Source organism: Meles meles, chromosome 5, assembly GCF_922984935.1.
Source record: "Meles meles chromosome 5, mMelMel3.1 paternal haplotype, whole genome shotgun sequence".
In the NCBI taxonomy this organism is placed as follows: Eukaryota; Metazoa; Chordata; class Mammalia; order Carnivora; family Mustelidae; genus Meles; species Meles meles.
The window spans coordinates 9,325,665-9,339,637 of NC_060070.1; the positions used below are offsets into that span (position 1 = coordinate 9,325,665).

General features: G+C 51.9%; 1 protein-coding gene across 4 annotated transcripts in view; it reads right to left on the reverse strand.

Moving 5' to 3' along the window:
* Positions 1 to 625: 625 nt before the first annotated feature.
* TMEM181 (transmembrane protein 181) overlaps positions 626 to 13,973 on the reverse strand; it is a 70,629-nt gene continuing 57,281 nt past the window's right edge. For all 4 annotated transcript variants that reach the window (XM_046004585.1, XM_046004586.1, XM_046004587.1 and 1 more), the window contains exons 9-17: positions 13,569 to 13,699; positions 13,243 to 13,334; positions 12,113 to 12,170; positions 9,038 to 9,140; positions 8,364 to 8,415; positions 6,228 to 6,310; positions 5,105 to 5,194; positions 4,251 to 4,317; positions 626 to 3,845 (exon numbers count right to left, since the gene is read on the reverse strand). In XM_046004585.1, the coding sequence (XP_045860541.1) occupies positions 3,767 to 3,845; positions 4,251 to 4,317; positions 5,105 to 5,194; positions 6,228 to 6,310; positions 8,364 to 8,415; positions 9,038 to 9,140; positions 12,113 to 12,170; positions 13,243 to 13,334; positions 13,569 to 13,699 (755 nt within the window). In that variant the 3' untranslated portion in view covers positions 626 to 3,766. The remainder of the gene's footprint in view (positions 3,846 to 4,250; positions 4,318 to 5,104; positions 5,195 to 6,227; positions 6,311 to 8,363; positions 8,416 to 9,037; positions 9,141 to 12,112; positions 12,171 to 13,242; positions 13,335 to 13,568; positions 13,700 to 13,973) is intronic.

Consider the following 13,973-nt stretch of genomic DNA (forward strand, 5'->3'; position numbering starts at 1 on the left):
CTATACAACTGCAAAAACAAAAAGGAAAAGTTACGATCTGTGTTGGTCCTGTCCATTGCAGGGTGTGCTGCGTGGACCCGCGGGCGTGGGGTCCTGCGGCTTCCGGGAGCCAGCCAGCTGGTCCCCGCTGCGGCCGGGGCTCCTGGCCGCACAAGCTGCCCGGGCCGTGGCGCGCCGGCTTCCGCCCCAGCCTCCTCCCCTGGTCGGCTGCAGCCCTCCGGAAACGTGCTAGTGCTGCAGGGCCTCCCACATGCTTTCACCATCATTCATTTTGTGTCCACAATTAGGCCCTTATTTATGAATCAGCGTTACATAGAAACCACGCTGGGAGGCTATCTGATGGACTGAAAGGTGTTATCTAAGCGGGGAGGTGGGCCCCAAGCCCCAGTCTGTGACCTCATGTTCAGCGCTCATCCACAGGCCACGTTCGCACAGGAATGAAGACATGCTTTGTGTCCCTTTCTGAAATCAATAAAGTTCTACTTTTGGCCCTAAAGCACTCATGCCGGAATGGCCAGATGAACACACGCAGGAGCAAATAAATGCCGTAAGAAAGGACTGAGCATGTAAAATTCATTAACATTTACCAGAAAGGAAATTGCAGAATGAAGCCATTCCCCAAGTGTAAGTTTGCCATAAATAAACATTTATTCACTTTTGATTGAATACAATGATCGTTCTGTCGTCAGGGGTTCCTGTGCTCATGGACACAGTTCCAGGATCTGTTACACAATTCTAGCTTTCCCTTTGAACTTCAGGTTGTTTTTATTTTACAAATATGTACAGTCTTTTTGTAAAAAGGCAGTTTTCAGTAGCAGAAAATTCTGTTTCACTGTGTGGTATCATAGTTACCAGTATATCTAAAACATGTCAAGTCAACATGAACAGGGTAACAAGATGTCACAGACTAAAGCGACTTCCCTTGGGCCTGGGGAAAAGATTTGTAGCTTTTTTTCCCCAAAAGTCTTAACCTCTAAGGCAACTGGTTTCTAAAATCCTCAAAATACATAAATATTCTTTAGTAACTTAACTCGTACTCACTAGATGTCCCTTTTCACCACCCTGTCTCTGAGCTTCCATGGTTTTCGCTGGGAGGAGGATTCCAGGAAATAAGTCACTGACCGTACCGTGACCGACAACTGCACCTTCCGTAAGTAGTTCATGGAGTGCTTGCGGCTGCTGACAGTTGTGTTGTAACCTGCCCATTTAGTGGGCTGCGTTTACATCATGTATCTAAACTTTTATTGCAATCGAATTATGTACAGGAACAATCTTACAAACCTTGAATATATTTTATATATCCCCTTCTCTAGCCTTTCAAATGGGGCTTAAGAGAGAGAAAACGGCATCACTTCACTGCTGTAATGATTTAATAATAAATCAAGCAGACCTATTACCCACACGGATAATGATGCTCTCCCTAGGGAAGCTGAATACGTACGGTCATCTTCCAGGTTCCCCTAGACTGGACCAGTGTAAAAAATTATCCCAAAGATGATGTTATTCAAGCCATTACCACGGAAGAACTAAAGTCAGCCCTTTGAATTTACAACTGAAGTTTGCAAAACTGATACTCTCCAAGAAAAAACAATTCTCTTGCTACTGTCTAAAGTTTCTGGCAGACTTTAGTGTTTCAACCTAATACCTACGGCATATATACTACATGCTAAATGCTGTATACTTTAAGCAAATTTTTACATGGAGTACGTCTTATGTTGAGACATATGATACACCGGAGACAGCTGAAAATGCACGATTTAACAAGAATCATTATCCCCTTATGTACTTCCTTTTATCATTTTTTTGTTTCCAACTTAGTTACAAAAAGTAAATAAATACTCCCATATTTTCATTTCAGTGACTTGATGCCATGAAGAATCAAGTATGAAGGTATCAGTCATCAGTTTATAATATTATACTACAGGACGCAGACAGGTGTTAAAAAGTTCTAATGTGTATGGCTAAGTGCCTCAAATAGTTTACATTTACTGATAAATAACAGCATTCCAAATTATGGGCATTTAATAATAATTATAACTTGTAAACTATATCACATATTAGAATACATTAATTAGCACAAGTTTTCATCAATTTACATTAAATTATACTTAGTAGAAGTTGAAAAAATTTGGTAAAAGAAAAACTTTTCCAGTACCTTGGAGTACACAGAATCAAAAAAGTCATCACACCATTGAAAATGTAAAAACCATGTAAACTTGAATTACCCTTGCAATAATAACAGTTGTTTTAATTCAAACTTTTTTATATTTACAAGGTTTTAAAAACAAATGGAATCCATATCAAAGGTACGTTATCACTAAAGTTTAAACTAAACAGAAAGATGTGAAGTCGTAATGAAAAGTCTCTCATGAACCTCTAGAAGGGTCCAGCCTTACCTAAAGTGGAATCCAATTTTGAGCGATTGAGAGTTAATGCATAGATGGAGACAACGCAGGGCCTGCTTGAGGAGCGGCACGATCCTCTCCTACCCGCTGCGTCTGCCCCGACACCGTCCGTCGGGGGCTTAGCGTGACCATACGTCAACGGTTCAAGAGAGACGTTATTTCAGAGGAAAGGGAAAGGAGATGTCTATACCGGACTTACACTCAGTCTTTGACGTAAAGGAACTGGCAGCTCTCCAGGGCCTTCTATGATGCCACAGACTGGGCAGCTGGAGACCACTTTCCTCTTTGAGAGCAGGCCCTCCTCTTCCCTGGCCGCTGGAGGGCGGGGCATGCTTCCAGCAAGTGACCTTCTACCCAGGGATGCGCTGCCATGAGTCATCGAAAACGTTTTACTTCCTTTCATCTAGGCTTCAAATGTGAAACTGAACAACTTTTTCACAGTAAAGAGTCTAAAATACATCAACCCTTTTTTTAGCTTTCACACACAAAACTATTCCCGGGGTGTTCTCTCTAAAGGGGTCGTAGAAATGACAGCTTACAGGGACTGTAGCGGATACCCTCTTCCCCATCCCGGCCACAGTGACAACCGTTCACATGCATGCACGTACCCGCTCACGTGCACACGCGGGGACACAGTCTCTTGGAAAACTGTGGCAGCAAGGCCTCTTCCCTGGAGCTGGCACTTGTCGGTTATCTCACCCTTTCCTTAGGAATCTCAGCCAGTCCTCCTCTGAGCCCCACGAGCAGAGCTCCGCCCAGGGGTGCTGCAAGACTAGAACCTGCTCGCCCACCACTTCCCTAATCAGTCATTACTCAGGCATTTCACACCAGAGACAGGAGTTACTCGGCACCTGGGACGCTTGGTTACCCAGAGCACTCGATGGGGAAGGACGGCCCTCGTGAGACAGGCACAGAAATAGGCCTCCCTTTGAGCTTGAAGGGCTGAAACTGGTACAGGGCAGGGAAGAAAGAGGAGAACCATGCTGATGACCGCATTCATAAGGGCTTTCTTTCCATGGACTCGGAATTAGCAGATTATTTAAAAAAAAAAAAAATAACTCTACTAAAAACAGGAATAATTACCTCCTCACCACAAAAATGAACTCTTTCTCATCTGAAATCTTTGAAAAAGGATTTGGCCGTTTACACTTATCAGCGCCTCTCTTCCCAAATGCAGCCAATCTAAATAAATTTGGCCCAATGTTTAAATTTCTCCTTGGTTTTGGTTTTCCTTTCAAAAATACATAAACAGATAGGACCAGGAAATCTCTGCTTACAAGACAAACCCAAACACCAGCAGGAGCGGGGAAGGCCAGGAAGCAGCGCCTCGGGAAAGCGTCGGGCCTCCAGCGGCCCGGGGCTCAGTCGCTCTCCGAGCCCTCCTTGTACTGCGCCCGGATGGCCTGGCCGTTCTGCAGGGGCATTTCTTCATAGTCACTCCTGTCACAAAAGAGACCCTTGATGCCATTCGGCTTGTGATAGCTCCTCCTCTGTTCTTCTCTTCCACACTGATGTGCCATTCTGGCAAGAAGGTGTTTCACAGCCCCGCGCTCCCCATTTCTATGGCCCACGGCTCCTGCCCGCTCCTCGCCCCCCAGCAAGCACCGGGGCCCACCGCCAGGAAGAACAGGTCCTCCTGTGGTCACCACCCACGCTAAGTGTTCAGAAAAAGGGAAAACCACTCAGTCTAGTCAGAACAACGTAAACACAGAACCCCATGGAATCGCAGGACACTCCCAGGTGAAAGAAACATCATAAAGCCTTGAAAATCATTTTAGACTGACTGGCGGCCTGTTCGGTAAATGCACAAAAGCAGGCCGAATGCTCGCGGAGGCGGTGACTCACCCGTAGATCACGTCATCGTCCGAGTCATTCAGCATGGAGAACGCAGGGTTATCTTTCAGCTGGGACTCTGGAAGCCAACAGAAGCATTTTTATGTGATGAGCCCCGGCAGGTGGGCTGCTACAGGGAAAGGACAGGAGCCCAAAAGAGCGGGATTCCAATCCCAGCTTCCACCGTTATTATCTGTGGGACCTGAACAAATCTCACGTGCAAGTAGGTGGCATCGGACCTTTCTCACGTGCAAGTCAAGACCTAGCAGGGTGCTGGGCAGTCGGAGCCATGGAAGCGCCTGGAGGAGCCCTTGAATGGCAGCCGCGAGCCGGCTACTTCTCCCGAGTCCATGGGGGCAGAAAACACCCGGGAGACGAGCGGTGCCCGCCCTGTGCCTCCCACCCCTGGGAAGGACGTGAGCCCCGCCGTCCAGTCTCCTCCTCTCAGCAGGGACTAACCGCGTCCTCATCGCTGAGCGGCTGCGAGGCTCCAGGGACACGTTTTCATGGAGGCGCTTTGGGAACTCACACAGCATGGAAGCCAGGTGGTGAGTCGGAAACGCTACATCGCTGCCCAAGCTCCAGGACGTCCCCGTCCTTTTCAGCCTGCCTCACAGTCCGGCTCCTCTCACATTCTGGCTTTCCCTGAATGGCCACGGCGCTAGCACTCGACAGACTTGGCGTCACACGGCTGAGGGACATGCCTGCGCGCTGGGCTCCTCTAACGGAACCTCTGTTCCCGTCCTGTGCCCTAATGACGCAGCCCATGCCGTGTTCTAACCTTGACTGGGCCCCCCCACCGGCCGCCCACCTTGTCCCTCGGCCAGGGCTATCGGGCCCAGCCCTGCGGCCGCAGGGTGGCTTACCGTACAGGGCGTTCTTCGACGGAGAGTACACAAAGGCCAGAGTGTAGAGGTAAAAGTTCAACAGGCCATAGAAAGATAAGAATTCAGCTGGTGATACTGGTCAAGGGAAATGAGCAGTACAGGAACAACCCGTATGTGGACATTTCAGCTGGGGTCTTTGCTTTCCATCTGGCTGCCCCCTCCACCACCAGCACTCTCCACCGCTCACCACCAGCAAGGACCCAGACAGCAGGATGCCACAGGGCAAGCCCACAGCCGAAGGTCACTGTAACCTTTCAAGGTCATCTGTAAGTAACAGATGCACCGCACTCTTTTCTATCGGTGGAAACCCGGGGAGGTGGCAGGACCTGGCATGATCAAGTTATGCACAAAGGGCAGGAGGGCCGGGAGCGCAAGTGGGTAAATCAAGACTGAAGTGAAGACGGGGACCAAACTCTCCAACCAGTCGTTCTTCGTCTTCTCAGCGTAACAGACCCCTCTGAGAAGCTGATAACAGGTTAGTGTGAAATCTAGCCACTAAAATTTGAAAAATCTTGCATTAATTCTAAGCATGGAAGAGGCCCCCAAGAAAGAAGCTAAGATGCAAGGGAGTAACTCTAAAGCGCCCCCTGATGGACACCATCGCTGAAAGGGGGCGTGGCCAGCCCTGTCCGCGCCCGAGGAGTTCCGTGCGCAGATGAGTAGCCCCGCGGGCCTCAGGCAGACGTAGGAAGCCGGAGGGCGTCCTGCTATCTTATGGGTCCTTTCTGGGGACAGAGGTTTAAACTGCCCCCATCGCCACAACCCGTGGATACTGCAGCTGGCCACATCTGGGTGATGGGGAGGGAGGACTCTCAAATCGGGCTCCGCCTCCCCTCCGTGCTCTGTGGGGAGAAGCAGACCCCTCGGACTGCTGCGAGGTTCCGCCCGGAGCTGAAGAATCCCCAGGGACAGGAGAGCAGGGTGGCAGGGAGGGCAGCTGCAGAGCGTGACTCCCTCGGGACCACGTCGCCCTGCCGAGCCCGAGCCCTGCCCGCCGGGGTGGCCGTGGTGCTGCCGGCCTCTCCCTCGCTGCGGCAGCCGTGGCCGGGCGGCCACCCCGGGCAGAGCGCGCGAAGCCTGGAGGCTCCCGGGGGAAGGATATAGTTCTGGTAGTGCGTGGACAGTTCGGCTACGAAATTGTCTTGCAGTACTTGCGCTCCAAACCTCAAGTACAGGATGACGATGCTGGAACAAGGGGAAGGGACAGTAAGTAAACACAGACGAGGACAGGGCAGGAGCTCCCGGAACTCGTCCCATCCTCCCCGCGCGCGGTCCCTTCACTACCATTTGCGCACGGACCGGCGTGCAGACGCCCCGCACCCCCGCTGCGCCGGCTGTTGGGCCTCAGACCCGGCGGGGGTGCTGCTGGGGCAGAGGCAGCGAACCGTGCCACAGGCCCCAGCCCCGCACCAGGGGCCTCGAAGCACCCGTCGGCACGTTCTCGCTTCCGCCTCAGACCTCATTTCCAAGACCACCTCCGACCACAAAGGACGAGGCCCTGAGGAAAGTCCACCTCCCCCGGGCCACGTGTCCCTGCGCCGGCTCAGCCGCGCCGCGCGTCTGCGCAGACACCAGCCTGCGGGACCCGGATGACCTTAGGGTGTGACCCCGCCCCATGCACCGTCCTCCCTTCACTCCCCCCCCCCCCCCCCCCCGGGGCACTGCCGCTCCTCCAGACTCACAGCAAGCCCCCCCGCCCCCCGCTGTCCCCATGTCTGCTGGGCTCCCCCGTCAAGCCCCAGGCCAAGCGTCTCCTACTCAGAGAGGCGTCCCCTCCACTCCTGCCATGTCACTTCTGTTTCCACTGCAGGACTTAGGCTGCTCATCCTCACCGTCTTCCTCCATCGGAACGTACTCCCCGTGACGGGGAGGAGCCTGTGGCCCGACGACCGGAGCAGACACCCCGGACGCTCGTGGACAAGGGAATGAGGCCCCTGGAAGTCGCATGAAGAACGACTGCAAAGGCAGAACGACCTCTCGGACTCTACGGAGGCCGCTATAGGTCTCCCACTCCCAGCCTGTGGCTTCGGACCGCGTGAGGGCGAGGATGTGCCAGGGGACGTGAAGAGCGTGTGTATGTGTGTGTGTGTGAGAGACAGAGAGTGTGTGTGAGTGTGAGGGGCTGTGAAAACATATGAGGGGGTGTGAGAGTGTTATGAAGAAGGGTCTGAGTGTATGTGAGGGAGTGTGAGGGGCGTGAGAGGGTTGTGTGTGGGGTGTGTGTGTGAGGCGGTGTGAAAGCATGAGTATGAGGGGGTGTGAGAGTTGTGAAGAGGGGTGTGAGAGAGTATGAGGGGGGAGAGGGGGGTGTAGGGGTGTGTGTGTGAGGGGGGCTGTGTATGTGTGAAGGGGCGTGAGGGCACACGAGGGAGCGCGTGTGAGAAGCAGAGCTGGCCTGCACGCCAGGCGCTGACGAAGGGCTGCCTACGCGAACACGCACTGCTGTTTCCAGGCGAGTGCAGATGCTGAATGAAGCACGTCCACACTGAATTCGGGCAGTGAGCGATAAGCACGACCCGCAGGGGAAGGGACACGCATGCCCACAGGAGGCCACATCTCAGGCAGCCGGGGACCCTGGAGCCGCCCTGTAAAGCTGACCTCTTGGAGCCTCCCTGCGGCTCCTGCCCAGGAAGAGGGCTGGCAGCCATTTACTTGCCTCAAACCACCGAGAAAAGCAAGTGACTAGATTTTCTTCTCTCTGGACTTGGATTTTAGCAGAAGGAGACAAACCACCAACAACCCAACAACGATCTGGCACGCGTTCACAGAAACGTCGTCACCAGGGCCTCAGCCTCCACAGCCTCCCGCCAAAGCGACCCCTGCCCCAGGGCCACTGCGCTGCAGTTCAAGGACCCCTACGATACGGAATTCGAATGCACAGTCCTCCCCTCGGAGCACCAAAAGGACACCAGGTGCCAAGCACACACGCATGTTGTTCTCGTTCTTGACCCCGCACTGGGCCATGGCTGCCCCAGCTACACGGCGCACATGGAGCAAGGAGGAGCGCCCAGGAGACACAGTCCCTGCAGTCCCCGCAGTCCCCATGATGCTTACAGCATGACATGAGGTCTCCCGTGGACACTCAGGGTCTGCCCTGTGCAAGGGTCTCCCTGACCTAATGAACAGATCTGGCTAGAAATGCCCTAAAATGAACTCTATAAAAGGCAAGAAAAGATATTCATGACAGGAAAATACAAATGCGCTGTTTCGCTTCTTTCAAGAAATAAAGTCTTCTTACCTAATGACGAGCACTACAAAAGTCAATGCAGTCAAAAATTTTAACCTGAGATCTGAAAAAGAAACAAATACGCCATTAAATCACTTGGGAAGTAAATTCCACTCTCATCTCAGGGAGCTTAAAAATAAAGACAAAAAATAAACAAAGCCTCCTGAAGAAAACTCTTCCTCCCTCTGGACTTTAAGCTTGTGTGCACCTGAAGCCCAGAAGAAATGCTGTCCCAGCTCCCCAGAGTCAAGGACAGTCCCCACAGAGACCGTGGCCATTGTTATTTGGTTGTGACAGACTGACGGAGAGGAACGTAGGAGATCAGGTGAGTTGCCCTGACGTGGGACGAGGAAAACAGCCCCAGCCACATCCTCCACCGGGTACAATTCTGGAAGGATCCAGGCAGCTCCAATAGCCACACTGGCACCCAGGGCCCAGGGCCCCTTCACCCCACAGGCCTCCCTCCAGTGCTGGCCTGAGGCACTGTCTGAAAGGCCCAGAGTTACCCATTCGGCCCGGTTGGGGCTCCCCAGGGACTGAAGGCACTGGTGCCCCAGCATGAGGGAGTGCAACAGGTCCCCATCCAGGTCAGGCCTCTTGCTGGGTGGACTCCAGCCACTCCTCCCACTGTGTGAGGTCGACTCCTGGCCCTCCTCACCTCGGGCCGTTCGTCATGGGGCACTCACCTACATAAGGCATGTGACGTAGCTCAGAACAGGCCCGCACTATCAAGAACAGAAGGTATAAAACATACACGGCTGCCACGACCATGAAGAAAATCTTCATTCCCTAGAACCACACGAGATGGGCAACTGAGTAAGAACAGGGGCTCAGCACTGCTGCTCCTCCCAACACCTCCAAGCGGGGGAGCCGAACATTTTTAACAGGAGCTCAGAATCCTGAAGGTCACTCTGTAACACAGACATGTTCCCACCGCTGCGACTTGCTTATCTAGACTCGGCCTCTCATCCTGTCTGTGAGCACAGGTGGCTCCCCCAGGGACCGCCCCAGCCCTTGCTGGTCACGTGAGCCGGCATCCAAGCTCCTTCCATGATGCACGGAATGCTCCTGGCACAGGGCCTGGGATGTGGCAGGTGCTCGGTACACCAGGGGCAGGTCTTCAGCTTTTTTCAGTTTTCTGGAGGTCTCTGGTAACAGGCACAGGCCACTGAGAAGGGGAGAGGTGACCATAACCACGGTGACGGCTGCCTTGCTCAAGTCCCTCCAAGTGCTGGCCAAGGGCTTCTTGTTCCTGGTCAATTCCACCCGCACAACCCCTTAGGAGGGGCCGCAGTAGTACCCTTTCTGCAGGGGAAAACAGAGGACTCGGGGTGGGGGGCAGGAGCACAGGTTTGACCCCCAGGCTGTCCAGGGAGCCGGTGCGCTGGCCCCGTGTGACCTCAGACAAGACCCTTGATTCAGTTTCCTCACATGAAAAATGAGGGGACTGGACCGGACAAAAGCTCTAACAGATGAGCACGAACCTGTATTGTTTTATCTAAACCCGGGCAGTCACGCTCAACAGACAGCCCCCCCCATATGATCTGTCACTGAGGTCTGCAGAATCTTCCCTGAGAATATGTCAAAGCTGCTCTCTCCATCCCTTCCTCTGGGTCATGCCCTCAAGGAGAAAAGGCTGCTTTGAGGCCCAGCCCCTCACACACACGGCCGCAAGCCTTCCAGGGGTGTCCAGTGCCCCCCTCAGGCACAGCTCCCACTGGGTCCGCCCTGATCCATGTCTCCTGCATGGCTGCCTCTGCCTGTGGCCCCACCAAGTCTGCAACGGCACCTCCTTTCCCGGGCCCAGCATGCCTCCCCTCCTCTCCACTCCAGGCACATCCCTACCCCCAAAAAACTTATTAAAGCATTATAAGGCTAAGAAAGAGCAAAACACAAATAAAGACCCCTCCGCCCACCAGTAACTCGGGCCCACTGTCCATAAGGACACAGCTGGCAGGACACTGCACGCGGCTCTGTACTTTCTGCTAAGCATTTTCTCCCTCACAAGGTCCTATATGCTTTGAGGACCAAGAGGCACACTGCTCATAAGGCATACACTGAGCAACCTTCAGAACTCCTCAGACTTTTAATAACAGGATAGAAAGGCCACCAGCCCTCCCCTGCTGAAACCTGGTTAAGAGTCAGGTGCTCATACTACTTGCTCTGACATGTGTCGTCTCAACACAACGGACACATCTTTCAAGATACCATCACTCACTAAACCTCCCTCTTTCTCAGAGGCCAGTCCCATAAAGAACCACAGATTCTACCACTTCATGGAAGCTCTGCAAAGCGTCCAGAGAAATGTTGGGTATCACCCAAGCTCAGGACTCAACTCTGTGCCTCTGGGATTGTCCTGCTGGAGGCATGCCTCCTAGACAACTCGCAGGGCTCCCTCTGGCCCCCGGCCCCTCGCACATCCACACCCAGGCTCAGCAGCCAGCTGTGCCCAGGAGGCGCTGCCCTGTGAGATGCCAAGGGATGTTGAGAAACCTGGAGACTCGAGGGAAAGCTACATTCAGGGCTGACTGCCATTTGCAGACCTCTGCATCAAATAAAGACACTGGGCCCCTTTTTCGGAAGTACAAAGTATTCTAAACTGGTGAGAGCACAGCGTCACCCAGAGTGCTGGGCCGTGTGGCTGCTGGGCCTGCAGGCCTACACAAGCCAGCCTGGACGGCCACTCCATTCATTCGCTTGGAAATCTTTCTTGATTTGAGAGAATTAAAGGAACAAAAATGTTTGCTTAATTGCTCTCCAATGGTCCTAAAAATCTGACACAACCATAAACCAAGGAATGGGAGCGAAAACTTTTTTTTTTAAAGATTTTTTATTTGTTTGAGAGAAAGCCAGTGACACCAGGAGTGTGTGTGGGGGAAGGGTTAGAGGGAGAGGGACAGACAGACTCCCCGCTGAGCAGGGAGCCCTACAGATGTGGGGCTCAATCCCAGGACCCCGGGATCATGACCCAAGCTGAAACCAAGAGGTGGACGCTTAACCAGCTGTACCACTCAGGTGCCCCAAGACCTCCTTCTTTTAAAAAGAGTTTTAGTGCTTATAAACAGATTAGTCCTGGAAAACTAGTCTGGACATTTAGCAAAAAGATTTATTAGGTGAAGAATGCTCGTTTCACACCAGACAACCGCCTTCCAAGCAAGGGCAATTTCTACCGAACAGTCTTCCAAACTTTTTTTGTTTAAGAGTTTAGCTATTGGGGCACCTGGGTGGCTCAGTCAGTTCAGCATCTGCCTTGGGCTCAGGTCATGATCTTGGAGTCCCAGGATGGAGCCCTGCATCTCAATGGGAAGTCTGCTTCTCCCTGTCTCTTGGCCCTTCCCCGCCCCCCACTCCTTCTCGCTCTCGCTCTCACTCTCTCTCTCTCTCTCTCTCAAATAAATAAATAAAATCTTTTTCTTTTAGAGATAAGCAGGGGGATCTGCAGAGGCAGAGGGAGAAGTAGACTCCCTGCTAAGCAGGAAGCCTGATGGGACTCGATCCCAGGACCCCAAGCACAACCTGAGCTGAAGGCAGACACTTAACTGACTGAGTCACCCAGGTGCCCTGACCACTTTGTTTTTAAAAGCTTATTTTTCATCCTACTCACACATTTTTCCAAATTTTGCACCCATGAGCATTCTATAGTCTCTCCTAGCCAGTTAGCAAGCTCATGTCAGCAGCACAATTTAAGTTACAAAATTTAGGAATTTTTAAAAAATAACATTTAAAAAAAAAACCCCTCGGGCATCATTAATAATCCTTACCTGAAAATTTCCTGTGTCAACTCGATACTGGTACATTGGATCGTGTAATTCATTAACTCTGAAAATACAATATTATGAAAAATCATAGATCAATAATTAGCTTACTTTTCATTGTATACTTTCATTTGGCTTTTTACAAAAATCTTTTAACAGAGGTGCCTGGCTGGCTCAGTGGGTAGTGTGTGCAACTCTTCATCTCGGGGTCGTGAGTTCAAGCCCCATGTTGGGTGTCAAGATGATAAATAAATAAACAAATCTTATTAACATAAACTACTTGCTAACCAACAGTAAGATTTTTACAAAGTAATCCTAAATTTCACATTGGAAATGCATCCAGCACTACTAAACTGTTTGCCTGCAGTTGTCTATGCTGTGAAGCTACGGTATTTTCTGTTACAAAAAGTCCCTATACTATCTCTCCTGCAATGTTAAGAACTGCTTTCCGGAACCTTTTCAACGGCACGTATGGGTGCTGGGAATAGACGAGCACACAAAGAAAGGTATAAAAGTCAGTGCTGACGTCCATGCAACTCATTTTAAAGTGAAGCCGGGTAGCTGAGGAGGCAGGGACAGGGCAAGGAGACGAGGCGGGATGAGTGCTGTCATTACTGGGCCGTGGAGTCCAATGCGCCAAGGGCCAAAACCATAACCCTGGAACGGAACTCGTTTCTGCAGAAACTCCTACTCAGGTGCATCGAGCTGTGACCACGTGAGGCTTCTGCGGTAGCCCCATTTTATAGGACAAAACCACTAGTTACCATAAGCCCAGGAAGCTGAAGCAGGGATGGGGAGTTCACGGATGCGAGCGCAGGGAGAAACTAAAGCTTTGGGGGGGGGGGGGGCAGGACCCCGGAGTCCCATTCCTACAGACGATGATGTCTTTGCCACTCTGAAGGAGAAATCTAAAACAACGTGCATCGTCTTTATAATTTTCCAGCTGGGACCAGAACTGTGTTTTCTACATGCCAGTCAGGCTGAAATGAATCCTCAGTTCAAGTCACACTATCAAGTCACCCTGGTGACAGATTCGCTTCCAGATGGGTTCACAAAATACACTGAGACTTCAGATCTGTCCACCTTTGTCAAATGCTTTCCATGCCTGAGGCTTCCCACACAACAAAATTACTCACGTCTGCCATATTCCCAGTGTGACAGAAGCCAACCACAATAGTCCAACAATGAAAAATTTAGGCAAATAGAAAGTCAAACACTTCCTTTCTCCCTAAAAAAAAAAAGGTAAGAAATAAGTTAGTAATTCTAGCAAACCATTAACCCCTGGTAGACCACACTAGATCACAGACGCTCCAATCATTTCTTCATAGCATGCATTCTCCTGCTGCCGGAGGCTGAAGACAGGGTCTCAAGGAGAAGTTGCCTGTCAGGGCTGTCACCAGAGTGTGGACCAGAAGGACGGGGTCTCTGACCGCCTCTGGCAGGGCCGAGGGCGGAGGCTTACCTGGACACGGACCCCGTGATACACACAGAGCCAGAAGAGCAGCAAGGCGCAGAGGAACACGGACTGGAAGAGGTCGTCCAGCATGCCTGGAAACCAGCTGTTCACCAGAAAGGAGAGCGGGAAGAATGGATCTGGAAGGCAACAGACGGAAGGGCCTGATGGAGGCAGGCTCACCCCACCCAGCACAGGGCACCTGTCCTCTCAGCGAGGGCAGAACTCACCATCACCTTCTCCTCAGTCAGAGCCAAAGAGAGGTAGTGAACTAAAGGCTGTTTTGTTTTTCAAAAAACCAAAAAGCAGTGAACAGATTGCCCCAGTGATCATTACAGAGCGCCGGCTGCTCCCGCCAGCCGCTCTGCCCCACAGGCCCGGGAATCCCGGTGCTGGGGCTCTGCAAGCAAACGT